The sequence below is a fragment of the Lepus europaeus genome, chromosome 23 (genome assembly GCF_033115175.1).
Source record: "Lepus europaeus isolate LE1 chromosome 23, mLepTim1.pri, whole genome shotgun sequence".
In the NCBI taxonomy this organism is placed as follows: Eukaryota; Metazoa; Chordata; class Mammalia; order Lagomorpha; family Leporidae; genus Lepus; species Lepus europaeus.
The window spans coordinates 17,505,148-17,532,488 of record NC_084849.1 but is presented as its reverse complement, the minus strand read 5'-3'; the positions used below and the strand labels follow the sequence as shown (position 1 = coordinate 17,532,488).

Genomic DNA, 27,341 nt, shown 5'->3' with positions numbered 1-27,341 from the left:
CCCCAAATCTCTCTCTCTCTCTCCCTCCCTGCTTCTGCCTTTCAAGTAACTAACTAAATAAATCTTTGTAAGAAGGAAAAAAAAAAAAAAAACTATGCATGGATTTCAAAAGATTTTTTTGCACCAAAGTGAACTTCTTTATTTTTCCACGACTTTTTTGAACTCCCCTTCAGACACTGTAACCTCGGTGCTGTGCTCATCCTTGGTTGAAATCGCCCTCTCTGGGGCGTGGCCCTTGCTGCCCCTCCCCTGCCCTCGGCCAGCCCCGCGTGTCTCGCAGCTTTCCAGGGCTGGCTTTCGCCTTCAGTGGGTGCTCTGTGTAACATCAGCACCTGCCAAGTCCAGTGGAGTGGAGGAGTTGGGGTTGGGGGGGGCTGGGGTCTTCTCATTTCAGTTTTCCCTCTGAAAGAACGAAAAATAGTGATTGCGGCGTAAGTCAGGGTTACTTTTGGCATCTGACCTTGGTGCCGATTAAACATAGAAGTCCTCTAACAACTCCCCGTGGATTCAAAGACCCCCAAAGTGGCTCCCTGGCCACCTTTCATGGGGAATGACTTGCCTGGAGTGGCCGTTGTTATTACTATTTTTTATTTTAAAGATGTGTTTTAGCCGGCGCCACGACTCACTAGGCTAATCCTCCACCTGCGGCGCCGGCACACCGGGTTCTAGTCCCGGTTGGGGCGCTGGATTCTATCCCGGCTGCCCCTCTTCCAGGCCAGCTCTCTGCTATGGCCCAGGAAGGCAGTGGAGGATGGCCCAAGTCCTTGGGCCCTGCACCCACATGGGAGACCAGGAGAAGCACCTGGCTCCTGGCTTCGGATCAGCACGATGCGCTGGCCACAGCGGCCATTGGAGGGTGAACCAACGGCAAAAAGGAAGACCTTTCTCTCTGTCTCTCTCTCTCACTATCCACTCTGCCTGTCAAAAAAAAAAAAAAAATGTGTTTTATCTGTATGAAAGTCAGAGTTCGCAGTGAAAGAGATCTTACAGCCACACCAGCCAGGGCTGAGTCAGTCTGAAGCCAGGAGCCTGGAACTCCAGCCAGGTCTCCCATGTGGGTGCAGAGGCCCAAGCACATGGGCCATCTTCTGCCGCTTTCCCAGGTACACTACCAGGGAGCTGGATCAGAAGTGCAGCAGCCGGGACTCGAACCAGCGCCCTTGTGGAATGCCAGGCGTCTCAGGCAGCGGCTTAAGCATTTGCACCACTGTGCCAGCCCCAGGACCACGAGGCCCCTCTCTGACCTGTTACCTGGTTGGAGGGGAAATGGGTTCCCTTAAAAACACAAGCTTCTTCCTGTTTCAGAGGCAACCCAGGGTGAGATCCAGACAAACCTGGGGAACAGTGGGGAACCGCAGAGGGCCAGAGGGCCAGGTGGGGCGCGGGCGGCCGCTCTGGGGCGGGTTGACCGTGGTATGTGCAGTGGGTGACCCTCTCCTTCTCTCTCTATAGCTGGAGGCTGGCAGTGATGAGGAGCGAAAGTTAAACCTCAGGTGAGCAGACTTTGAATTCTTGCTCTTAAGTCTTCTAAGAAGGTAAGGAATGCGCTGGTCTCTTTCTTAAAGGGAAAGTCCTCAAATAAAAAGTACCCGGTTTTTTAGTACTCAAACGATGATCCCGGAAGCGATGACTGAAGTCTGCTTTAGAAGCGGCTTGCGTGTTGGACAGCATGGAATCGCGTTTGGAAAAGAAGCAAGGTCACTGTCATCACTGTGTCCCCCCTCGCATAACTATCATGAGCGTTTTTGTGTCTTTTCTTGCTGACTTTTCCTCTGCTTAAAAAAACTTTTCTAAACAAAATTTATTGGAGAGGCAGCAACAGATGGATAGAGCTACCATCCATTGGTTTATGCTATAAATAATTGCAATGCTGGGGGTGGGTTGGGACTGGGGCTCAAGTCAGGAGCCAGGAACTCACTCCACATCTCCCACGTGGGGAGCAGGGACCCAGTCAGTTCCCCTGTGCCACTCCCAGGGTCCCCGTTAGCAGGAAGCTGGAGTCAGGAGGCAGAGCTAGGCATTGGGTTCAGGCTGTCCCACGTGGGCTGTGGGCATCTTAAATGGTGTTTAACTGCGAGGCTACACACCTGCTCCCTTGACTTGAAAAAAGAAAAAACAAAACATAGCGTGCCCTGCCTTCTTCTTCCTGCTTTCGAGAAGTCTTTCCTCTTCAGGTAAGGGCTTCACTCAGGCTCCTGCAGGAACCAGCCCAGGGGCTCCCAGTGCCTGGGAGAAGTCGTTAGCTACCCTTGTTTGAAAAGTACATTGAGCTAACAGTCCTCAGTCGCCTGAAGACATTTTTTGTACTTCTCCACCGAAAATTAAGGCCTTCTGTTTGGGTGTGTGGCTGGTGTAGAGGGCACTTCAGAAAGTTCTTGGAAAAATGGAACAAAAAGATGAGTTTATTTTGATGCAAGGAAAAAAAAAAAAAACAACGCTAACTCCGTGCATAATTTTTTTGTGACACAGTTTCCGTGACCCGTTTGAAGCCCCCTTATGTAATGTGTTCCTCTGTACCAAGGAGCCAGTCCTAAACTCTGACCTCAGAGTTTAGAAGACAATAAACAGAGTGTCAGGGATTATTGTTCTTTTTATTTAAAACAACAAAAAAATCTGTCTCAACTTGTGAGTTGGATGAAAATTAATTGGAAAGGGAAACGCGTGTTCAGAAGTTGAGGTCAGCTGATGACCGAGAGCAGACCGTTCCCGTGGTTCAAGTCGCCTGCAGACGTGGCGGAAATAAGCCTGGCCTCTCTGAACTGCCTGTGTGTTTCAGCAAAGTGGGGGATATGCGCATCTTCCCTGTGGCACACATAAGTTCTAACGATTGTGCGGGGGACAGGTCCTAGCCTGCAAAAATAAAAAAAATTGCTGGGCCCTAGTTTGTAATGTTACTTTAAAAAAAAAAAAAGATATATTTATTTATTTGAAAGAGTTACAGAAAGAGAGAAGGAGAGACAGAGAGGTCTTCCATCCACTGGTTCACTCCCCAAATGGCCACAACAGCCAGGGCTGTGCCAGGACAGAGCCAGAAGCTTTTTCTAAGTCTCCCATGTTGGTGTCAGGGGCCCAAGCACTTGGACCATCCTCTGCTGCTTTCCCAGGCCATTAGCAGAGAGCTGGATCAGAAGTGGAGCAGCTGGGACGTGAACCAGCACCCATCTGGGATGCTGGCACTGCAGGCTGCGGCTTTAACCCACTGAGCCACAGCACCAGCCCTGTGATGTTACTTTCAAGAAAAAGGGTGCACATGGGTTCTTCAGATGTTCTTGGAAATGGAGATAAGTGGCAAGTTTATTTTGGGGCAAAAAAGTTTAAAATCGATGCATACAAGGGGTCTTCAAACAGTTCATGGAAAATGCATTATGTGGCAGAACTGTGGGTGGATTTCAAAACTTTTTTTGTGCCCAAATCAACTTAGCTTCTCTGAAGTGTTTATCTTACGTATCGAGAGGTAGATGAGAGCTCACCCACTGGTTCACTGCCCAGATGCCCGAAGCCAGGAGCCAGGAGCTCCACCCAGGTCCCCCTGTGGCTGGCGGGGACCTGAGCACCTGAGCCGTCACCGCCCTCCCAGGGTGCATGCTGGCAGGACGCTGGAAGCAGAAGCAGAGCTAGGACTGTAGCGCAGGCTCTGATGGGGGGCGGGCGGTCCCACGCTGAGTCTTAGTTGCTGTGCCAAGTGCCTGCCTCCAAACTTACCTTTTCAATTCCCCTTCTCCCTGTGCGTCTGGATACCGGTGCGCTTGCTCTCTGACCCTGGGGGTTTGGGGTTGATCCAGGCTGGAAGCAGCTGGATTCCCAAGTGGGGGCAGTCTTGGGCTGCGCTGAGCATCACTGAGCAGCTTGCCATGGCCAAGGGCGGGAGGAGGGAGGAGGGAGGAGGAACCTGGAGAGGAGCTTGCTGCTCAGTGTGTGGAGCCCCCAAGCGCCTGCCACTGTAGCTGCAGTGCCTGCCCCGCGCCCTGCAGCCCTTCCCTGGGGTTGGAACTGCTTCTGTTTGCATGGCCCTTCGTTGTCAGGGTTCATGAGAACTTACAGAAGGCAGTGATGGGACCCCTTCCTGCTAACTGCAGGCCCCTTTCCCGCCCAGTGTGGGGCCGGGGGTGCTTCCGGTGGGGTGGGAGGGAAGGTTGTGGCAGCCTGACACGTGGCACAACCCCGGGACGGCTGTTTTCCTAGTCTACAGATGAGGAGCCCGAGGCCAAGGTTGCAAGGTGGGAAATGCCACATTTTCATAGTGAGGCCTCTGTCGCCGCTAACCCCCAAGTTTGTGGTGCCCAGGTTGCTGCCCAGATGTCTCAGCTGCCCGGGCCTCCGGGTAAGGCCGCTCACCTGTGGGTGCCTGGGTGAGTGGAGGCAGTGCCGGGGCTGGAATGGGGGAGTGGGTCCTGCTGCTGTGTGGTGGAGTCTCCCCAGACATCAACCATACTGCACACCCAGAGACCCCCCTGCGATGGCGACATGGTGGGAGAGCCGGGGCTGGAGCCAGGGCCCTGGGCTCTCACTCAGGTTGGGCTGTCTTCTGAGCCTGGCCCCTGCGGCTCCCGACTGCCTTCTCCCCGCCCTGGCCAGCCAGGACTGGCTGGGTCTGGGGTTCAGCTCTCCCCGGAGCTGGAGCTCACTCACACCCGCGGGCTTGTGTGCAGGTTCAGGCCTTTGGCTCTCTGAGCATCTCCTAGCGAACGTGGGGAGAGGAGGCTGCTTCAGACGGCTCCCAGAGGGTCTCTGCGGGGTGCTGGTGGGGAGAAAAGCTGGGGTGGCCGGGCTGCTCTCTCCTCTCATCTCCTGTCCATCCAACGTCCTTATCTGCAGGTCCCACAGCCATGGATTGGCGCAGCCTCAGGCTGGAGTGTGGCGGAGTGGTCGCGGGCGGGAAGCGTGCCCTCTTGCGGCCATGTGTCCGCGGGCCTGGGAGGGTTGGGCTGCACACGTGCAGACTGGAGTTTTCTTCTCGCCGTAGCCGCCGGCCTTGGTGCTGGGCAGCTCTCGTAAGTCAAGCAGAGACGATTTCAGGATGAAGGAGGACCGTGTAGGCTGTGCACTGGTTTTACAAGGGACTCACGGAGGCCCGGGTCCCCAGGCCCCCAGGATCAGTGACCTCAAGGGTCAGTGGGGACAGTAAATTCCTGGACCCCATGGCTGGATCTTCTGGGTCTGACCTGCTGCCCTCTGCCAAGGTGCCCCTGGTGGCACCGTTGTTCGGGCTGTCCTTGTACTCGCTGTTCTGTCTCAGAGCCACTCGTCACCCCATCCCTGTCCATGGGTCCTCTGCCTCTCCCTGGGGGTCCCCTCCCCCAAACGTGTGCCATGCGACTCCCCTCCCTTTAGAGAAAGCAGGTGGCTCTCAGCCTCCTCTCTGGCAAGCAGCCTTGTCCCTCTGCCTGGTGCCTCCCTTAGAGACCGAGCCTTGGTTCTGTGCCTGGGTGTAGCACGGAGGTGGTTTACGTGATTCCCCGTGCACCTGCCGTGCATTGCAGACACATGAGAAGCAGCACGGTCTGGAGGGGGAGCATGAGGTTGGGAGCCAGGCAGACCCAGGCCTGGCATCTGGGTCTCGCGCCAGCAGCTGACTGCCTTTACCTTTGTGTGTCTCAGTTTTTCCACCTGTAAAATGGAGAGAAGGTTATAGCCGTACCTTGGTATCCGCCTGGGATTAGTGTCAGGATCCCTCTCAGACATCACAGTCCAAAGATGCTCAGGTCCCCCGTTAAGTCCCCGCCCCCGCCCCCCCGCCCCGGGGATGCTGCCTCTTCTCTGGACGGTAGCTAGAAGGCTGCGCTCCTGCCACAGCCCTGTGTTGCGTGGGACTCGGGGCCTGGAGAGTATCCCCACACGTGCCGTGTTCCGCGCAGGTGCGACTTTTCCTCCCGCGTTTCCCACCCACAGTGGGCTGAGTCCGTGGGTGCAGACCCCGCAGGTCAGGGCCTGCGGGTCCGAGGGCCGGCTGCTCCCGGCGGGGCTCCCAGAGCAGTCTGTGGGAAACTCCCGGCAGAGAACCAGGTCCCGGGCGGACTTGGCTGCGGCCTTCCACGTGCTGCCCGCGTGCTAGGCTGCTTCCGAGAGGTCGTGGACAATGAAGTGAAGCGGGAAGTTGACTTGGGTGCAGAGATAGTTTGAAACGCACTTGGTTTCCGTGCCCTTCTTGAGGTCCCCATGTGTAGCTTTAGCCACAGCATAAAGGGCTGGAGTTCTGGGCTCCCTGCTGGGCCCAGGTCTACCAGAGCCCCACCTGGGATGCCGTGGGACTCAGCGCAGCCTGCTTCCTCTTTATTTTATTTAATTACTTTATTTATTTCAAAGGCCAAGAGAGGAGGGGAGATCTTTCATCCACTGGTTCACTCCCCAAATACCTACAAGAGCCAGGGCTGGGCTGGGCCACAGCCAGGAGCCCAGAACTCCATCCGGGCCTCCATGTAGGTGGCAAGGACCTGATTATACTTGAGCCATCACCTGCCGCCTCCCAGGGTCTGTGTTAGCAGGAAGCTGGATTGGAAGCAGAGCCTGGATTTCACCTCGGGTCCTCTGTCAGGGGACACGGGCCCATCAAGTGTCGCCCCAGCCCCTGTGTCAAACGCCCACCCCAGCCTGCACCCTCCACTTGGCTACACTCCTATGAGCTGCAAACGGGAGTGTACACTTTGAGGATTCAGTGTGAAACCCAGACAGTTTCTCTGAAGCGCTCTGGGAAGTGTCTCCAGGACTGATCATCTCGTGCCCAGGATGGAGGTGACTGTTGCTGAGCGAGACCCACCCGTTCCCTCTCCCCCGACCCCGTTCCCTGGGTGTGCGGGTGCTGCTGGCCTCTTGCGGTGCCCTTTTGCAAGCCGTGCTGTTCAGACGGTGGGAATCGGTGAGCAGATGGGGCTGCTGGCAGCAGCTCCTGGCTCCCTCACCATCCTGGGAGCCGGCTGAGGCTGGCAGGAGACACACGCGATTGCGCGCCCGCCCGGTGCTGGGGAGGTGATATGGTGGTGTTGTCCCCGGAGTGTTGGTCAGGAGTGGAGGGGTTTCCTTCTGTTTGTTTTGAATCCAGCATTACCAAGTCAAGCTCACAAAGGTGTCTGTTAGAATTCTTTTGATTTTGTCGGCTGGCGCCATGGCTCACTTGGTTAATCCTCCACCTGCGGTGCCGGCATCCCATATAGGCACCAATTCTGTCTCGGTTACTCCTCTTCCAGGCGAGCTCTCTGCTGTGGCCCGGGAGTGCAGTGGAGGATGGCCCAAGTGCTTGGGCCCTGCACCCCATGGGAGACCAGGAGGAAGCACCTGGCTCCTGGCTTCGGATCAGCTCAGTGCTGGCCATAGTGGCCATTTGGGGGGTGAACCAACGGAAGGAAGACCTCTCTCTCACTAATTCTGTCAAATTAAAAAAAAGAAAGAAAGAAAGAATTCTTTTGATTGTGTTCTTCGCAGTCGCCTGTCCCAGTAGGCACCGCGGCCAAGGGCAGCGGGATTCTCTCTTCTCTGCTGTATCCGGCTTCGGTGCTGAGCTACAGGCGTCCTCAAGTCTGCACTTCCCTCCATGCTCCTCCCCCTTCCGTCCTGGCCGGGAATTCCCCTGGGGACCTGCTTCTCCTCGAAGCCCTCTGCGTGGGACTGTGCCTGCCCTTCCCCTCACCTGGTGTGGGTTGGGGGAGGTCCCTGCCCTGCAGGCTGCTCTTCCATGTTCAGCACGTGGCCCTCGTTGACACCTGTTCTCCTGCCTCTGGGTTCTTATCTGCCTTCTTCTCTCATGCTCCTTTGAAATAAGCTTGCTCTCATTTTTTTAAAAAATGTTTATTTCCATCTGCTTAAGAGGCAGATTGATCCAGAGACAGAGACAGGGAGGGATCTTCCATCCACTGGTTCACTTCCCCAAATGGCCACGAGAGCCAAGAATCCAGAACTCCATCTCTGGGTCTCCCACATGGTTGGCAGGGACCTAAGCCCTTGAGCCAGCACCTGCTGCCTCCCAGAGTGTGTTAACAGGAGGCTGGATCAGAAGCAGAGTGGACGGCCTTGAACCAGCACTTCCTTATGGGATGTGAGCGTCCCAGTGGCAGCCTAACCTTTGGACCTTCCCCGTCTGCCTTTCTTGGTGTTTTATCATGGCCTGGGCTGTAGCATCTGTGCTGATGGTCTGTACAGCTAACTCCTCCCAAGATGTGTTAACACCTGCGGCACCCACACTTGCCGTGCTGGAGGTAAACACGTGTGTAGTTGCTGTGTCAGTTACCCGTTGCTGAGTAACAAGCCACCACACTGTTAGAAGATCCACTTCTCATCTTAGCGTTTCCTCAGGTTAGAGATCTGGACGAGGCTTGCCCGGGCCCTATGCCTAGGCTCTCCATGCTGCAGTAGGTTGTTGGCCAGGACTCCAGGACTGGGGTCTCTGTCGAAGCCAGGGGTCCTCTTCCACGCTCACATGGTTCCCGGCTGGATCCATTTCCTGGGAGGTGTAGGAGTCGTGGCGGTTTGCTTGCGAGAGTCTGCGGGAGAGTCTGGCGCTGTGGCATCTTCCATGGGACTACTTCAAGCGTGGGGGAAAGTATACATTGTGGTAGCATCATCCACAGGGGGGTCTGGGCCTGCTGGCTCCACCAGTGGGCGCTCTGTGGTCTCAGCAGATTCCATGCTTACCATCAAATTAGGAAGCCTTTGTCTTTATGCCTCAAAGTGGACTTTTTTTTTTTTTCTTGAAAGGCATAAAGATGAGGGAAGAGATATCTGAGTGGGACAGGAAGAGCGAGAGCTCCCCCCATCAGCTGGTTTACTCCTCAAACGCCCACAGGGTCCAAGGTCAGGGTCTGCCACCCGGGTGGCAGGGACCCACCCACTGGAGCCAACCCGGCTGCCTCCCAGGCCTGTGTAGCAGGAGGCAGGAATCGGGAGCCGGGACCAGGAAGCAAGCCTAGGCACTCTGCGAGGTCAGACGGCTCCTAAACTTACCTTTCATTCCATTTTCCGTGACTGTTTGGAAGTGCCCCCCCAATGGAAGCTGTCCCGGGCTGACTGTCCCATCACTGTTATCATACCACACGATGGGACGAGAGAGCAGCTCCCTGTCCTGTCCGTCAGTCCCGCCACGCTCAGCCAGGCAGAATTCTGCCCGCCTGTCAGTCTGCATGTCTTTTTTTTTTTTTTTGACAGGCAGAGTGGACAGTGAGAGAGAGAGAAACAGAGAGAAAGGTCTTCCTTTTTCTGTTGGTTCACCCTCCAATGGCCACTGCGGCCGGCGTACTACGGCCGGTGCACCGCGCTGATCCAAAGCCAGGAGACAGGTGCTTCTCCTGGTCTCCCATGCGGATGCAGGGCCCAAGCACCTGGGCCATCCTCCACTGCCCTCGGGGCCACAGCAGAGAGCTGGCCTGGAAGAGGAGCAACCAGGACAGAATCCGGTGCCCCGACCGGGACTAGAACCCGGAGTACCGGCGCTGCAGGCAAAGAATTAGCCTATTGAGCCACTGCGCCGGCCAGTCTGTGTGTCTTGACACACCCAGTCTGGTGCAGAAAGCACGCGTGAGCGGTGCGTTTGTGCTGTGTCGGCTGAGCAGGGCTCCTGGGGAGAGACTCCCCTCAAACACCGAGCAGCCCGCAGCCTAACCCCATGTGCTGTTCGGACGGGCACTTGACTCCTCTTGAGTTGGCCCCCGCCTTGAATGTGTTGGCCTCTGAGGGAACCACTTCTCTCTCCACGAGAGACCTGGATTTGGCTCCCATGTCTGTCCTTTGTCACCTTGCCAGGCTACTGCCTGACCTTGGCAGGCCTCGGTTTCGAAAGGTTGTGAAACGCGGTGATGATGTGCGGGAGCCTCTTCTCCCACGGGCGACATGCAGCGAGGGCACAGCTGCTGGGACAGGGCGCGCGGGCCCCCCTCTTCCTCCTGCAGGCCTCCCTGGGCTGCTCCGTGCAGTCTGCCCTGTAGGCTGAAGGGTGTTTGCTCACACGCCTAGCTGATCCCCCCACAGGACCAGTTCCATGGTTTGTGGAACCTGGCACAAAATGGACATTGTGGAGCCCCTTTGTTAAAAAAAAAAAATGCGGAGTTTGGGGCCAGCATTGTGGTGTAGAAGGGCAACCTCATCCCATATGGGCACTGGTTTGAGTCCCGGCTGCTCTACTTCTGATCCGGCTCCCTTCCGTGCCTGAGAGAGCAGTGGAAGATGGCCCAAGTGCATGGGTCCCTGCGCCCACACAGCAGACCCAGATGAAGGTCCTGGCTCCTGGTTTCTACCATACCGAGCCCCAGCCATTGGCAGTCATTTGCACAACAAACCAATGGATGAAAGATCGATCGATCTCTTTCTCTGCCCCCTCCCTTCTTTCTAGGTAACTTTGTTTTTCAGATAAATATACAGATCTTTTTTAAAAAAAAAAAATTAAGTTTGGGGCCACATGTTTGGCACAGCGGTTAAAAAGCCAGATGGGATGCCCGCAACCCTAAAGAGTGCCTGAATCTGAGTTCCAACTCTACTTTTTTTTTTAAGATATATTTATTAGTTTGAAAGGCAGAGTTACAGAGAGACGAGAGAGACGAGAGAGACGAGAGAGAGAGAGAGAGAGAGAGAGAGGTCTTCCATCCGCTGGTTCACTCCCCAAATGGCTGCAACAGCCAGAGCTGCACCAATCCGAAGCCAGGAGCTTCTTCCAGGTCTCCCACACAGGTGCAGGGGCCCAGGGACTTGTACCATCTTCTGCTGATTTCCCAGGCACATTAGCAGGGAGCTGGATCAGAAGTGGAGCAGGCGGGAGTCAAACCAGTGCATATATGGGATGCCGGCCCTGCGGGTGGTGGTTTTACCTGCAGTGCCACAGCGCTGACCCCCCCCCCCCCCAGCTCTTCTCTTGATTGCAGCTTCCCGCTGATGGGCACCCCACAAGGCAGCAAGTGATGGCTTGGGTTGCACGACACGGAGAGCTGGATTGTGTTCCCAGCTCCTGCCCTCGGCCCTGCCCAGCCCCAGCTGTTGTGGGCATTTGGGGAGTGCAGCAGATGGGAGTGCTTGCTCGCTTGTTCCCTCTCTCCCTGCCTCTCAAATAAATAAATGTTTTTTTTTTTTTTTTTTTAAGAAAATCAAGAGTTTCCTGGTGGCAACAGCTGAGTGTTAAACCAAAAGGAAGGAGAGGAGATGGAGGACGGTTGGGTACCAGGCGGCAGGGTTCAGGAGGGGTCATTTCCCGTGTCCCCGGGCACAGCGGGGTGACCACAGCTCATAGTGTCGCGTTTGTGTCTGATGAAGAACCAGAAGAGAGATGCTCAGATAGCCCCCAGATGGGGAGTTGGGCTCCGGAAGAGCCTGCACGCTGTGATCGGATCTCGGTGTGGACGGCTGATGAGAGAATTCGCTAGCCGGGGACACGTGGCTGAGCCGCTCTGCTTTGGGGACGGGTCACGTGGCTGAAGGCGGACAGTGGGAACACAGGAGCCTGCAGTGAGGAGAAGGCAGAGTGGGGTGATCCGGGCGGGGCCCCCACTCTGCGTGGGGTGTGAGGGTGAGGGCTGCTACATAGGGGTGGGATCGTGGTGAGTTGGGAGCGGCCGTAAGTACATGACAGGATAGCGCAGAGGGACCCCGTGTGTTGATCTCTGTACAGCTGATGGGGTATAGGCACCCCCTTCCCACATGACAGTGACCTGGGGCCAGCCACCAGCTCTCCGGTCTCAGATGCAAGGGCCCCCGCCCCCAGTCCCATGTGTGGGGTCTGGCCCAGGCCCGGCTGCCGTTGGTCTGCTTGGCGGTGGGACGTGGGAACCTCTCTCGCCACCCCTTGTCTCTGCCCGGTTGGACTTGAGGCCTTCTCACCACGAAAGCCCAAGGCTGACCAAATGGAACCTAGGAGGGGAAAAGGCCAGGGCTTGGCCTAGTTCTCTCCCGGTGCCGCCGAGCTCTGGACCAGCCTCTGATCCGGGAGCTTCGCTCCTGTGCGCCTTTAGCCTGACAGAGCTGTTTTTATTCTTTCTTATTTTCCTTGAATAGCTACTTTTGAAGCTATTTTTAAAGGCTTTGTTTCAAAGAATGTTGCAGCAAGGACTTGTGCTACCAAAGGTCTCCCGCTGCCCGCTGCCAGGGGCCACCTGCACCCACCACTCCAGCTCCCCAGGACCCCAGGCGCTCTTTCCCCAGACCTAGGCTGGAGAGGGCCAGGCGGCTGCCGCCTCTGGAAGTCACCTGTCACTTCCCAGGTGCCCCGGCGCTCCTGGGCTGTGCTGCCCCGGGGGGCAGGTGGCAGGCTGGGAGTGGCTCTGTGGAGCTGGGGTTCCGGCCCGGGACTGTCAGCAGTTCCCCAGGCCCCACCAGATGGGGCGGGACAGAGACACAAGTGTCTCTCTGAAGCACCCTACTTGCAGGTGTTTTGTTTTGTTTTTTAAAGGTTTATTTATTTATTTGAAAGGCAGAGAGAGAGAGAGAGAGAGAGAGAGAGCACTGAGCCAATTGAAAGCTAGGAGCTAGGCCGGCGCTGCGGCTCACTTGGCTAATCCTCTGCCTGCAGCGCTGGCACCCTGGGTTCTAGTCCCGGTTGCTCCTCTTCCAGTCCGGCTCTCTGCTGTGGCCTGGGAAGGCAGTGGAGAATGCCCCAGGTCTTGGGGCCCTGCACCTGCATGGGAGACCAGGAGGAAGCACCTGGCTCCTGGCTCCTGGCTTTGGACTGGCGCAGCACGCCGGCCATAGCAACCATTTGGGGAGTGAACCAACGGAAGGAAGACCTTTGTCTCTCTCTCTCTCTCTCTCTCACTGTCTAACTCTGCCTGTCCAAAAAAAAAAAAGCTAGGAGCTTCTTTCGTGTATCCTACATGGGTGAAGGGGCCCAAGGACTTGGGCCATCTTCCACTGCTTTCCCAGGCCATAGCAGAGAGCTGGATCAGAAGTGGAGCAGCCAGGACTAGAACCAGCACCCATATGGGATGCCGACACTGCAGGTGCTGGCTTAACCTGCTGTACCACGGCACTGGCCCCCGCGGGTGGTTTTTATTTAGTTATCTGCCGTATTTCTCAATCTCTGTATTTCTTAACATGTACATACGTATGTCTGTGTGGGTCGTGCGCCGAGATAACTGGGACGTGGAGAAAGCAGAGGGAAGCGTGATGAAGTCTGGGAGATTCGTGCATGGAGAACACAGCGTGGCGTTGGCATATGTGCTAGAATTTGACTACATGTCAGATTTTGAGCTTCCTAGTAGTCAAAACAAAGAAAGACACAAGACTGTCCTTAAAATAGCCGAGGGTCATTTCTGGACTCCGCCCGGCAGGGACCTGTGCGTGTTCCTGAGGGGCCCCAGTGTGACCCAGGGACCAGCAGCTGTCTTCATTCTGGCCCTGAGGCCCCGCGGGAGAGCTGATGCCGTCTGCCCATCCCAATTCACCTGGGGGATCGTGGTCCTGAGAGGCGAAGTCAGCAGCCGCGCTTGGAGCCAGCGCTGCCGGCCACCCTGAACCCCGAACAGGATGCTGAGTCACATCCTGCCCTTCACAGAGGCAGGTCGGCTCTGGCTGCTGCCAGTGTGCCGGCTCAGAGCTCGAAAATGCTAAACGTGGGCTTCTGTGGGCCGGGCTGTGCCCGTGGGAGGCCCTCAAACCCTCGGCACACGCAGACCCAGAGGGTGCGGGAGAGGAGAGCCCGCGGCCCCTCTGTTTGCGACAGGCAGAGGAGCAGCGTGGCCCCAAGGTGGGGAGGAGCTGGTGAGCAAGGCTGTGGCTGGAGGGTCCTGAGCTTGTGTCCCCCAGCAGCTAAGGAAAAGCGAGCGAGTCGTACTTCACCGAGTTCCGCCCACGGAGAGCTTGACAGCGTTGTGCGTATTCTGGAATAATTTCAGACGTACAGATGAGTTGCAAGGAAGAGGCTGCTTAGTGGAAAATGCAGTTAATGGAAGTTTATTTTGATGCCAAAAATTTTGGAACCTCGGCCGGCGCCGTGGCTTAACAAGCTAATCCTCCACCTTGCGGCGCCGGCACACCAGGTTCTAGTCCCGGTTGGGGCGCCGGATTCTATCCTGGTTGCCCCTCTTCCAGGCCAGCTCTCTGCTATGGCCCGGGAAGGCAGTGGAGGAGGGCCCAAGTGCTTGGGCCCTGCACCCCATGGGAGACCAGGAGAAGCACCTGGCTCCTGGCTTCGGATCAGCGAGATGCGCCAGCCGCGGTGGCCATTGGAGGGTGAACCAACGGCAAAAAGGGAGACCTTTCTCTCTGTCTCTCTCTCTCTCTCACTATCCACTCTGCCTGTCAAAAAAAAAAAAAATTTTTTTGGAACCCATGTGTAAGCGGGGGTTCAAAAACAGTTCATGGAGATGGCAGATTAAAAAACCCCTGCGTGGATTTCAAAGGTTTTTTTTATATTTTTAAAAAATGTATTTGAAAGAGTGATGGAGGAGAGAGGAAGATACAGAGAGAGAGAGAGAGAGATTTCTTATATCTGCTGATTCACTCCCCAAATGGCCACAACAGCCGGGGCTGGGCTAGGCTGAAGCCAGGAGCCAGGAACTCCATCTGGGTCTCCCACAGGGGTGACAGGGACTCAAGTACCTGAGCCATCACCTGCTGCCTTCCCAGGTGCGTTAGCAGGAAGCTGGATTGGAACTGAAGCAGCCAGCATTGGAACAGACATCCATAGAGGGTGCTGGCATTGCAGGCAGCGGCTTAACCCACCCTGCCTCAACATTGGCCCCCATTCTGTGGACTTTTTTAAAGCACCCTAGTACAGTGCAAAAAAACTTCTTTCTGAACAGTGGACGTCCACTTGCCAAGGTGGTGCTCTGTCACCTTTGAGTACAGGCGAGGGTGATCTCCCACAGGCCCACGGTACAGTCGGGGACACAGACTGCGCACCGGATCTGTCACCACCATGAGTCCTCAGGTGCCGCTCGAGGCTGGCCTTGCATCCCCATGGGACAGTCTCGTGTCCAGGCCTGTCGTCTGGCGGAACGTCCTGTGTGTAGGTGTGTCTGGAGTCGCCCTGTGACCAGTCTCAGCAGGAGTGGCTCGTGGTGACGCCGCATCCATCTTGTCAAGTGTCCCGAGGTGGTGCGGGAGGTCAGTCTGTCCCATGACTGGGGACACATGCCCTGCCTGGCTACTCCCTTCCCCTCTGTTTCTTTATTTTTAACGATTTACTTGAAAAGTAGAATTACAGAGAGAAAGAGAGGGAGAGACACAGAGAGAGCAAGATCTTCCATCTGCTGGTTCACTCTCCCAATGGCCACAACAGCCAGGGCCAGACCAGGCCGAAGCCAGGACTTTCATCCGGGTCTCCCACACATGTGGTAGATCCTAAACACCTGGGCCATCTTCCTCTGCTTTCCCAGGTGCATTAGCAGGAAGCTAGATTGGAACTGGAGCAGCCGGTACTCGAACTGGTGTCCATATGGGATGCGGGTGTTGCAGACAGCGGCTTAAACCACTACGCCACAGTGCCAGCCCCCTTCCTTTCCCCTTTAGCATTAAGGAATATTTCCTGGGGAGAAACTGACATCGGGCTGGTGGGATCCTGTTCCGCCTGACCCCACGCTGCATCGGTCTGGGAGCGCTTCCTCTCCTGCTGGCGTACTGCACATTCCCCGCCCGCCCCTGGACTCTGTCCTTTCTCCAGGGAGCCCCAGGGCCTTTGGGTGGAGAATGGAATTTGGGAGCCAGGGTAGGTGTGCTGCCCGCTGCTCTGGAGTGTTGCTCACCCCAGGCCCTCTCGGCGGACAGAGGGAGGGAAGATTTGTATGAACATGCACATACGAGTGTGTGTCTATGCGTGCACCCACATACACCCGCCTCTGTACTTAGCTCTGTGTCTGTCTAAGTGTGTCAAAAACCTGGAGTTCAAACTGACACCCTCACTTCTGACGCAGTGCCTCGGGCGCACTCTGCCCTTCTTGAAGACATTCCCACATTACAGACCCCCAAGTCCCTAAGGGATCGACCTGGGTCATCAGATCTGCACCTCCCTGTGGCCTCCATCCCCTGCTCGCCATCAGAAGCCCGCCCCCCCCCCCCCACCTCTGGGCTCCGGACCTGCCCTGCCTGCCCCACCAGGTGGACTCAGGTCTGACCTGCAGGGCAAGAGAGGTGGACTTTCCTGCCTGTGTTTGCCCAAGGAGCAGAGCTTGGAGCACAAAGACTCCTGCTTTCCCCCCCAGCCCCTCCACTTCTCGGTGGAATGAGCGTGGACAGGTGGCTTAAGCTCTCTGAGCCTCAGTTTCCCCATGTGGAGCAGGTCACATGACCCTCACCAAAGGTGCTTGTTACTGTCCTGGCATACACTGAGTGCCTCCTGTCTCCTGTACACTGGGAGGGATCCAGAGATGGCAGAGTCATGGCCTGAGCGCTCGAGTGCTCCCAGGGCTGTGAGGGGCTTAGGGGACCGGTGTTGTTGGAAGTGCTTGGTTGCCAAGAGGACCTGCCTCCAGGTGGCTGACCTTGCACTTAGAGCACGTCTGACCTTCTCAGTGCTTCCTGTGTCAGGGGAGTGCCCAGGTCCCACTGCGCCGAGCTGGCCAAGGTGAGCCAGGTGTGGGCTTGAGTTATGCGTGGATTTCAAGATTGTTTGTACTAACGTTATCTTTTATTTCTTTGAAAGATCCACTTATTTGTTGAAAGGCAGAAGTACAGAGAGAGGAGAGAGAGATAGTTTTTTTTTTTTTTAAAGATTTATTTTATTCATTAGAGAGGTAGAGACAGAGTGAGGTCTTCCTTCCACTGGTTCAGTCCCCAAATGGCCACTTCGAAGCCAGGAGCTTCTTCTAGGTCTCCCACACCGGCGCAGGGACCCAAGTACTTAGGCCATCTTCTGCTGCTTTCCAAGGCCAAAGCAGAGAACTGGATTGGAAGAGTAGCCAGGACTCGAACCAGTGCCCAAATGGGATGCTGGCACTGCAGGCTGGGGCTTTAACCTGCCAAGCCACAGCTCTGGCCCTGAGAGAGAAGGATTTTCCATCTACTGGTTCCCTCCCCAAATGGCCACAATGGCCAGGGCTATACCAGGCTGTAGCTAGGAGCCAGGAGCTTCTTCTGGTTCTCCCAGCTGGATGCAGGAGCCCAAGCACTTCTGCTGCTTTCCCAGGAGCATTAGCAGGGAGCTGGATCAGAAGTGGAGCAGCCGGGACTTGAACCGGTGCCCATATGGGATGCTGGCACTGCAGGTGGTAGCTTTACCTGCTACGCCACAGTACCAATCCCCAAAATTACCTTTTAATTTCATTAACCACAAACTTTCTGAAGTCAGACACGGAGGAAGATTAAAAAGTTATGTGGTGGGGCCGGCGCTGTGGTGTAGAGAGTAAAGCTGCTGCCTGCAGCGCCGGCATCCCATATGGGCACCGATTCGAGTCCCGGCTGCTCCACTTCCAATACAGCTCTTTGCTGTGGCCTGGGAAAGCAGCAGAAGGTAGGCCAGATCCTTGGGCCCCTGCACCTGCATGGGAGACCTGGAAGAAGCTCCTGGCTCCTGGCTTCGGATTGGCGTAGCTCCGGCCATTGCGGCCATCTGGGGAGTGAACCAGCGGATGGAAGACCTCCCTCTCTCTGCTTCTCCTCTCTCTGTGTAACTCTGACTTTCAAGTAAATAAATAAATCTTAAAAAAAAAAAAAGTTGTGTGGTACAGTAGTTAAGGCGCCACTTGGAATGCCTAGGCGCCTCCTGGATTTGAATCCCAATGCCTCTCCGGATCCCAGCTCCCTGCTGATGCACACACAGCCTGGGGGGCAGCCAGTGGTGGTGCAAGTCGGGGCCCTGAATGCCGCTCCAGCTCCTGCCTTAGCCTGGCCTGGCCTGACCCCAGCTGTTGCAGACATTTGGAGAGTGAACCAGCGAATGGAAGACCTCTCTCTGTCTCTGTCTCTCTGTGTGTCTGTTTCCCTGCCTTCCAAACAAATAAATGAAATTTCAGTTATTTTTTTTTAATGGCCACTGGGATGGTTTCCATTTTAAAAAGTTGTCTGTGTGCTGGCCCTCGAGTCCATCCTGAGGTTCGGGCGTCCCTGCGCCTGGTAGATGATGGGCCAGGGACCAGGGTCTGGGATTCGGTCCTTTTCACTTGCTGAGTGGGAAGACCCTGGATGAGTGACTTAACCCCGGAGCTGTTTCCTCCCTGGCAGGAATGAGAGAAGGCCCTAGACGATGCTGAAAGGGAGGAGTCTCGGCTTGCAGCTAGGGTGCTGGGGCTTCCTGGAGGAGGTGTGCGCTCGGGATGGCAGGTGCTGTGTGGGAGGCAGACAGGACGAGAGCTGTGCACAGAGCCAGAGGAGCGAGGCTTTTGAGGACAGTGGTGTCTCTGAGGACCACACAGAGAACGCTTGGGGCAGCGTGCAGGGGAAGCAGCGCCTTGGGGTCGTCCGCGGGAGGTTTGTTTGTTTGTTTTTAAGATTTATTTATTTATTTCAAAGTCAGAGTTACACAGAGAGAGAGAGAGAGGTCTTCCATCCACTAGTTTATTCCCCAACTGGCCTCAATAGCTGGAGCTGCGCCAGTCCGAAGCCAGGAGCCAGGAGCTTCTTCCGGGTCTCCCATGTGGGTGCAGGGGTCCAAGCACTTGGGCCATCTTCTACTGCTTTCCCAGGCCATAGCAGATTGGAAGTGGAGCAGCCGGGACTCGAACCAGCACCCGTATGGGATGCCGGCACTGCAGGCGGTGGCTTTACCCACTACGCTACAGCAGGATAAGCTCTTTGAGGTTAGGGAATGCCAGCTGAGTGAAACTTGGGTTAATGACGTGGGTGCATAATTATGGCTGCCGCGGACAGCACGAGCAGCGTGGAGTCTCTCGGTGACGGTGCAGCGTTGAAAGCCCCCGGGCTGGGCAGCAGGGACTGCAGAGCTGTGGTTAGGAGCTGTGTGGAGCAGGCTGGAGGCGCCCGAGCTGTGCTGTCCCACACCCTGGCTGCTAACCCTATGCAGCCACATAGTTACACTTCGATCCACAGAAGCTAAATAAAATGACAACGGACTCAGTTGCATTCAGTACACTTATTTTCAAAACATTTATTCATTTACTTGAAAGGTAGAGGGATAGAGAAAGCAAGTGATATGTTCTGTCCACCAGTTCACTCCCCCCAGATGGCTGCAGCAGCCAGGTCTGGGCCAGCCAGGAGCCAGGAACTCTATCCGGGCCTCACACACGGGTGCAGGGGCCCAGGAGCCTCGGCCGTCTTCTGCTGCCTTCTCAGGTGCATTAGCAGGAAGCTGGATTAAAAGTGCAGTAGCTGGGACAGTCACTGGCACTCCAGCATGGGATGCCAGTGTCCCACGTGGTGACCACTCTGCTGTACCACCGTGCCAGCCCCACATTCACTGCATTTTAAAAAAATTATTTATTTGAGAGGCGGGGCAGGGTGGGGATCTTCCATCTGCTGGTTCACTCCCCAAGTGCTTACGACAGTCTGGGCTGAAGCTGGGAGCAGGCCTCCCACCTGGGTGGCGGGAGATTGAACTACCTGAGCCGTCAGCTGCTGCCTCCCAGGCTGCACGTTAGGAGAGGAGCAAAGGCTCAAACTCAGGCACTCGGGCTTGGGGTGCAGACATCCCAAGGGGGGGTCTTAGCTGCTGCACCAGACATCGCCCCAGCACATACTAAGTATGGAGAAAGCAGGCCTGGCGGGGGGCTGCCATGTTGGACAGCGCCCACAGAGAACCTGGCTACCGCCGAGGACAGCTGTGACCTGAGGGACTTTCTGAGTGCCAGGCACGGAGCCAGACACAGTGGGGCTGCGTGGATGCTGCACGGCCCACAGACCGAGGCAAGGAAGGGGCCCCTGACGAGGTTAGGGCGCGGTGAGGAGTGGATGTGGGGCAGGGCTGCATACCAGCGACAGGCCAGGCACCTGGAGTAGTGGAGACAGTCTGTTCTTGGGGCTTTTGAGTTCTTGCACAGACATTTCCTCTGTGCGCCTGTTACTTCTGGCTGGCTGGGTTGTCTTTGCTGCCGTAGCTTTCCTGCCACAATGCAGCCTTTATACCTTCCGGCCTCATGAAGGGGGCTCAGCCCCTGGCGTGCCGGCCAGCTGCCCCAAGAACAGCAGCCGCACTGGCTGTAGCTCCCAAGGGCCTGGGAGCCCTTGGGGGTCAGCAGGGCACTCCCTCCAGGTCTGCTGAGCCCAAGGCCGAGCACAGCACTCCTGTCTTCTTGGTGCAGAGAACAAGTTCTGCTTTTGTGCTTTTGCTGGGAGGTGGAGCTGGTATGAGGGAGAGGTGGGGAGCTGGCTCTGGGAATGCCTCTTGCTGTCTGAAATACTTGTGAACATTCCTTCTCCCTGAGAGAAGCCCACGCCTTCCAGCCAAACAATGCATGCCCCAGCCGCAGGGACGCTGGTAACCAGCCCAGCACTGCTTGCCCGGGGGCCCCCTTTCCTGGGCAGCGCCCGCGGAGCCGGAATGTTCCTGTTGTCAGCAGTGTGTGTTCCGGGGAGCCCCGGTGGGCAGGTGTGTCCCTAGGGTCACTTGTTTCCTTTCCTTCCGAAGGATGGTGTCTGGGGCCAGACCCTGCCAGACGGCGTTAGAAAGCACGAAATTAAGAATGACCACGACGTTGGTACCCTCCCTGCCGGGGAGGGGGTCCTTGTGACTCTGAAACGTGAGTGAGGGAAGCCGAGGGAGAGGCGTGGAGAGAATGTTCCATTCCACCTGCCGTCTGAGCTGAGCTCTCTGCAGTAGTCTGCTCTCGTTTGCGTCTCCCTGAGCCTCCCTTTGCTGGAACTGGGGTTCCCCATCCGTCTGAGCGTCACCGTGGTCTCGAGGTGACCGTCCATCAGCTTTACCTGCTGCTGTTAGGAGTGAGATGGCCCTGCCCTCTGGCCCTGGGATTCTGCAGGAAGGTGGTCAAGGTTGGAGCCTCCCTGTCCCGCTGTGCCCCTTCTCAGCCACATGGCTGCTGATGCGCCGTGCGTCTCCCGACCTTCCGTCAGAAGAGTGGAGTTGGAAGACTCAAGGAGTGGGGGGAGAGCGCAGGGCAAGCCCCCTGTGGGAGACTGTGGAGCACCGTGTAGCCGGAAGCTGTTGGGGACTTACTTGAAGCAGTGTTCGCGGACCAGGCGTTTGCGTGCTGAGAACTTGTTGTGTCCACAGCTGCGTTGCTCAACTGCTAACCCTAGGATTTGGTTGTGAGCCGTGCACGTTCTGAAACTTGAACTTGTGAGTTCACTCGGGGACGATCGAACTTGCCAGGAACCGACGTGTGGTGCTAACCACACTTATAAGGAACTGATATGCAGAGCAATACGCATACATTCACATTTATGAATCTACGGTGGGGACTTCCACATCAAACCCCAATTTCGCTTCTGTTCCCCCAGGGTATGTCTAGCATGGGGGGCTTTCTTAGGCTCATGGGTAATGTGCACTGTTTTTAATTAACCCCATTTTCCCATGACCTTGAACATTCCCCCACACACACCCAGAGCGTTCTTACTCCTCCGCTCCCACCCCCTCAGGTTGAGGATCCTTCCAGGCCTCCCCCCGTGGGCATCTGCAGCCCCCGTCTGTCTGGCCCTGTGCAGGCTGCTGCTGTGTGTTGGAGCGACTGCCCCAGGCCCCGCTGACCCTTGCTCCAGGGCAGAAATGGGGTCTGGTTCATGTCGGAGTTCCCAGGAATTAGCATTGGGATAGATGCTCGTTAAGTACTTGTTCATCTAAATGTGATTAACAGAACCTCCTCTTGGGAAAGCTTGTTGGCACCATTTTTTTCTGTTTTAAAGAATTTATTATTATTATTATTTGAAAGGCAGAGTAACAGAAAGAGAGAGGAAGAGACGGAGAGAGAAAGGGAGAGATCGTCCATCCACCGGTCCACCCTCCAAATGCCTCCCCAACAGCTAGGGCTGGATGAGGCCCAGACCCTTTTCCGGAGCCAGGAGCTTTAGCCATGTCCCCCATGTGGGAGGCAGGAACCCAAGGACATGGGCTGTCTCCTGCTGCCTCCCCGGAGCATCAGTAGGAATCTGGGTCGGAAGCATGGAGCAGCTAGGACTCTGGCCAGGCACCCCGATAGGGGACGCGGGTGTCCCCAGCAATGGCTTAGCCCGCTGTGTCATGGGGCCTGCCCCATACCCATCTTTTCCGTGGTGACAACTTTATGTTAGTTCCCTTTTTCCCTAGAATTACCGTGAAGTCCCCTGGGTGAGCCACAGCGCCCTGGGAAGCACCCTGCAGTGCCGGGTTCAGCCCCAGGTTGATTCTTCCCACGTACAGGTGACTCAGGGGGTTTCAGCCAGTCCAGCCAACTGGGGAACCGGACAGACCTACACTGGAGACTCGTCTTCCTGGTTTCTTTGTGAGACATAGCGTCCGGACCCCTAACGCCGTGCCGTCTAAGGAACTCCCTGTTCCCTTGGGCACAGATTCGTTGTTAGCCTGCTCGGCCTGCCTTACAGTTTTCATGGAGATGGAATGAGTTGACGTTGGCCGGAGTGCTTTGTCCTCAGCAGAGCTTCTCAAATGTCGTAGCTGGCGCCGTTACTGCTGTCGTCGGAACACACCGGCCCCCTCGGTGGCTGAGAACCTCTGTGACCTCCGAAGTGCTTGGTCGGAGACAGGCAGGTGCGCTTACTCGTGCCGTTTCCAGAGCGGGCTTCAACCCTAGCACGGCTTCTCTTTACCGTATGGCACGCTGCTGCTCCCTTTCTGAGAGGACCTTGCCTTTTTGTCTTTTTTTAAATTTAAGAGGCAGGCAGAGATCCAGAGACAGGACGCGCGTGTCCTGGTTCACTCCCCAGAGGCCCCCAATGGCTAGGAGCTGGCTGAAGCCAGGAGCTGGAAACTCAATCTGGGTCGCCCGTGTGAGTACCCGGAACCCACGGTCTTGACCGTCACTGCTGCTTCCCATGGTCTGCCTTGGCAGGAAGCTGGAGTCAGAAGCAGAGCCAGGCGTGAACCCAGGTACTGCAACGTGAGATGGGGATGTATTAGAGAGAGAGAGAGAGAAAGCTCTCCTCTGCTGGTTTACCGCCCCCAAATCCTGCGATCGCCCTAGATGGCGGTGGGGATGAAGTAGGAGCCAGAAACTCCGTCCAGGGCTCCTGTGGGGTGCAGGGACCCAAGCCCTTGAGCCATTATCACAGCCGCCTCCCAGGTTCTGCGTTAGCAGGAAGCTGGAGTCAGGAGCCAGAGCTGGGTGTTGAGCCGAGGCGCTGTGGGGTGGAAGCCAGACGTCTTCACCAGCCTAAATGTGTGACCTGTGCCGTGCAAGTCTATTGATGATTGTTTTAATTTAGAATCTCTAAGACAGAGAGTACCCCCTGCAATGATCAGGAGAGACAGGATGGAAATAAAGATTTTACTACTTAGAGGTCCTGGGGGGCGCGGGGTGCAAGGCACACACACTTAGAGGCCACTCATGCATGCACGCACAGAGAGCTCATGGAGGGGGACCCGGGGGCAGTGGCGTGTCATCCACACAGGTGTCCCCAGGCGAGTTCTTGTTGAGGGTTTGGTGCAAGAGCCATGAGTTCCAGGAAGCCCCACTGTGGCAGAGGTGGACACTGTGGCCTATGTGCAGAGTCCACGCAGCACGGGGCGGCGGGGTGGGGAGCGGGGGGAGGGTGCAGTCACAGACATGCAGAGCTGTCCCACGGTGAAATGGCTGCTGGGAGGAAGTTGTATAAGGCCGTCTCGGGATCAGCCCCATTAAGGAACTGGGAAGCGGTGGGGAACTGGAAACCACCCAGGGTGTTGAGCCCTTCTCGTAGGAGGAAGTCTCACAGACGCCCCGAGCAGGTGCTTGGACCCCGCACGGTGGGAACGGGTCCGCTCACCTCTCCATTTGCTGCTTCCAAGGAGGGTGTTACCGTGCTGTGGGTTCCCTGCATTCTCCTTTTGGGCCCAGGAAGCTGCCCTTGATTGTACCTGAAGGCGCTGCTCCCTTCCCAGAAGACCATGTGTCACTGCTGGGGTTTCCCTCACCTGCAGAAAACCTTTCTCCTGCATCTCTGGAGAGAGAGGGGGAGGGAGAGAGAGAGAGAGAGAGAGAGAGAGAGAGAGAGGGAGAGAAGAGAAGAGAGAGTGCTCCCATCCACTGGTTCACTCCCCAAATGGCCACAACAGCCAGGGCTGGGCCAGTCCAAGGTCAGGATCCCAGAACTCCATCCAAATCTCCCACATGGGTGCAGGGCCCAAGCACCTGGACCGTCTTCTGCTGCCTTCCCAGGTGCATCAGTAGGGAGCTGGATCTGAAGTGGAGCAGCCGGGACTCGAACCCATAAAGGTATCGTCCACTTCTGAAGCTCTGAGTGACTTCATTCATCACAGGGAGGGTCGCCTGCCCTGTAGAGCCATGGAACCCAGGGGCATGGCTCAGTGCTTGCCACCGTCCCTGCTGCAGCTCAGAGCCATTGTCCCACTCACGAGAAACCCACCTGGAGAGCAGCTCCTTGGTTTCTGGCTTGGAAACCCCTCAGCAGCTCCATCCAGCACCGAAGGACGGAAAGCTGGGTCCCGGCCACAGCTGGGAAGGTGGCGGTGGGTCCTCCCACCCTTCTCCTGGGCCCTGACACCCACTCTTCCTACCGCGAGCTCCCGCCCCTGAATTGTCCCTCTCCCTCTCTCCTGTGCCCTTCAAGTGTTCAGATGTTGGGAAGAGAGACTGAGGATGTCATCTGGGCCTTGCCCTCTCCATGTTGTGTGTGTCCAGCCCTGCTGTCAGCCACCAGGACAGGCGTGGGCAGAGGGGATAGTGGACGGTGGCCCCAAGTCTCGCTCTGGACCAGCAGGAATGGTCTTCCAGGGCCTTGGCAGGTGGGCGAGCACAGACGTGGGTCTCTCCCGTCTTGGACAGACTTGCTCCTGGGCGTGCTGTGCTTTCCTTACCTGCCAGAGCAGACGCACACACACAAAAGTGTGCATCTTACGGAGTCCTCAGACCGTTCACGTGGGAGCTGGTGCCCTTGCACATAGAGCCGTCCCGGGAGGTGCTGCCTCCTCCAGGAAGTGACTGGTCCCCTGGTTAGGTGCCCTCTTCCCTCTTGCTCACCTTGGCAGGGCTCCTTTCCAGGGAGCCTCTTCCACCCTGTCTTAGCCTCCTCCAGCCCTGCTGCACTTGCCTTGGCCACGGCGCGTCTCAAGCCCCTGTGCATGCACCTGTGGCTCCCTCTCCCTGGATGTCCCCAGTGAAGGGGTCACCAGGGCCCCTCCTGGAGCTGTTCGCATGACTGAAGCATGTTCAGGGGGTGACAGTGCTGCTCCCCGTGCAGAATGGCTCAGCTTGGCGGCCGCCTTGGTCCCCAGTGGGCGAGCGGTGGTAGTGGGGATGGGAGAGGAAGGAGCGGCCTTCACCAAGTGGCCATCAAGCCGGCTGGGGCCCTGGCCGCCTGGGGCTTGTGAGTCGGACGCCAGCAGGCCTCCCCCCGGTCTCTAAGGCACCCGCTCTTGCTTGTGCCCGAGGCCCGTGGGAGGACCGTGGTGGGAGGCACTTCAGTGAGGCCGCTCCCCGTGAATGGCGCTTTCATCAGCAGATGCCGGGACAAGGGCCTTTTTCAGCCAACATACCAGGCAGACAAGAGGCCCACGGGACCACTTGCGCTCCGGGCGGGCCCTTCCTCTGCGGGGAGCAGCCGCGGTGGGAGCCCCGCAGGCACTGCGAGGAGGGCGTTGAGGCCGCGAGCCTGGCAGTCATGAGCCTCTTGTGTTTCACCGACTTCTGCGTCTTCCTGCGGCCGAGCCGGCATGCCCGCCGCCGCGAGGTGTGCAGCCCACGTCCGTACGTATGGCCCCGGCCGGCTTCCTCTCCCCTCCCCGTGTCCGTTTCCAGGCGGTGCTGGCTGTGGGTGCTCCTAGGCCTGGGGGTTTTGCGTGTCCCCAGCCTTGTGGAAACCGCTCTGCTGGGGTCTTTGCCCCCGGCTGGCGTCAGGGCCCAAGGTTGCCTTTGCCTTGTGGAGGGAACGCCTGGGGGAGGGCGGCAGGGAGGCCGTGGCCGCGCCTGCTCTTCAAGCCCTGGTGGAGGCGTCTGTGGAGCAGAAGGACCTGTTTCTGTCTGCTTGTCCGGGACTGGCTGTCTGCGGCCCTGGTCCCCCTCTGTAGGATGCTGACCAGAGCTGAGGCTGGTTTCTGGAGCCGCGATGGCGGGTTTGTGGGCTTGGCATCCTCCTCCTGAGTACCCGGGAAAGGGTGTGCACCATTACCAACATGGAACGAGGTGTTGTTTTTAAAGATTTATTTACTTGAAAGAGTTACACAGAGGGAGAAGGAGAGGCAGAGAGAGAGAGAGAGAGGGATCTTCCATGCACTGGTTCACTCCCCAGATGGCCACAATGGCTGGAGTTGTGCCAATCTGAAGCCAGGAGTAGGAGCTTCTTCCTGGTCTCCCATGCAGGTACAGGGGCCCAAGGACTTGGGCCATCTTCTGCTGCTTTCCCAGGCCATAGCAGAGAGCTAGATCAAAAGTGGAGCAGCCGGGACTTGAACTGGCGACCATATGGGATACCAGCACTGAAGGCGGCGGCTTTACCTGTTACACCACAGTGCTGGCCCCTGGTTTATTTTTTTTTGTTTGTTTTTTTAAAGGCAGAATTAGAAGGAGGGAGAGACAGATCTGCCATCCACTGGTTCACTCCCCGTATGGTCACAATGGCCAGAGCTGGGCCAGACCGAAGGCGGAAGCCAGGAGCTTCTTCCAGGTCTTCTACATGGCCGCAGGGGCCCAAGCACTTGGGCTGTCTGCTGCCTCCCCAGGGGTGCGTTAGCAGGAAGCTGGAGTCGGAGCCAGAGCTGGGGATCAAGCCCAGATACTCTGATGTGGGACGTGGATATCTAAAGGCCCACCTCACCCACAGGGGTTCTTAGAGGAGTTCACTGGGCTGCTCTGAGGCTCTGACCAGCCGGGGCCCTGCCGGGACTGCCAGGTGTAAACATTAGGGGTCTTCGGAAAGTTCACGGAATGTGCCCATTGTGGTGAAAAAGCCAGACAGGAATTTCAGGGTTTTGGTGGGGTTTTTTGCACCAAAATAAGCTTTTCATTCCATTTTCCTTGGACGCTTTGAAGTCCCTTCGCGGTGTTGAGATCAGCCACACTGAGGGTTCCTGAGCCTGGGGCCCTGACACGCTGGTTCGGGGGGGGGGGGGGTCTCTGCATCTTGTGACCATGCTCCCTGGCCTTCCTGCCCCTGGCGTGTGGCTTCCCAGGACACCGGGTGATCGCTCAGCCTCAGCGCCATGTGCTCCTGGGCTTCCCTGCAGTGTCCGGCTGCGCTCTGTACAGTTGGCCCGAGTCACTGACCGTCCAGGGAGAACCAAGGCGCCTGCTGTGTTCCAGGCCCCAGCAGTACAGTCCTGCCCCGCCCCCAGCCGACTGTGCAGGGGGCGGCTTGGGTTCTCATCGGCCCCGGGAGCCAGAGGCTTGTGGGGGATCACAGGCTGAAACCACCGTGTTCTTTGCATTGCTCCCTTTTTTCCCAAA

At 56.9% G+C, this 27,341-nt stretch overlaps 1 protein-coding gene across 1 annotated transcript in view; it reads left to right on the top strand.

The window, feature by feature from the left end:
- The window catches only part of SSH1 (slingshot protein phosphatase 1), a 77,583-nt gene that overhangs the window by 4,077 nt on the left and 46,165 nt on the right, over positions 1–27,341 (top strand). The window contains exon 2 of the mRNA XM_062181928.1: positions 1,453–1,493. Coding sequence (XP_062037912.1) covers positions 1,453–1,493 — 41 coding nt within the window. The remainder of the gene's footprint in view (positions 1–1,452; positions 1,494–27,341) is intronic.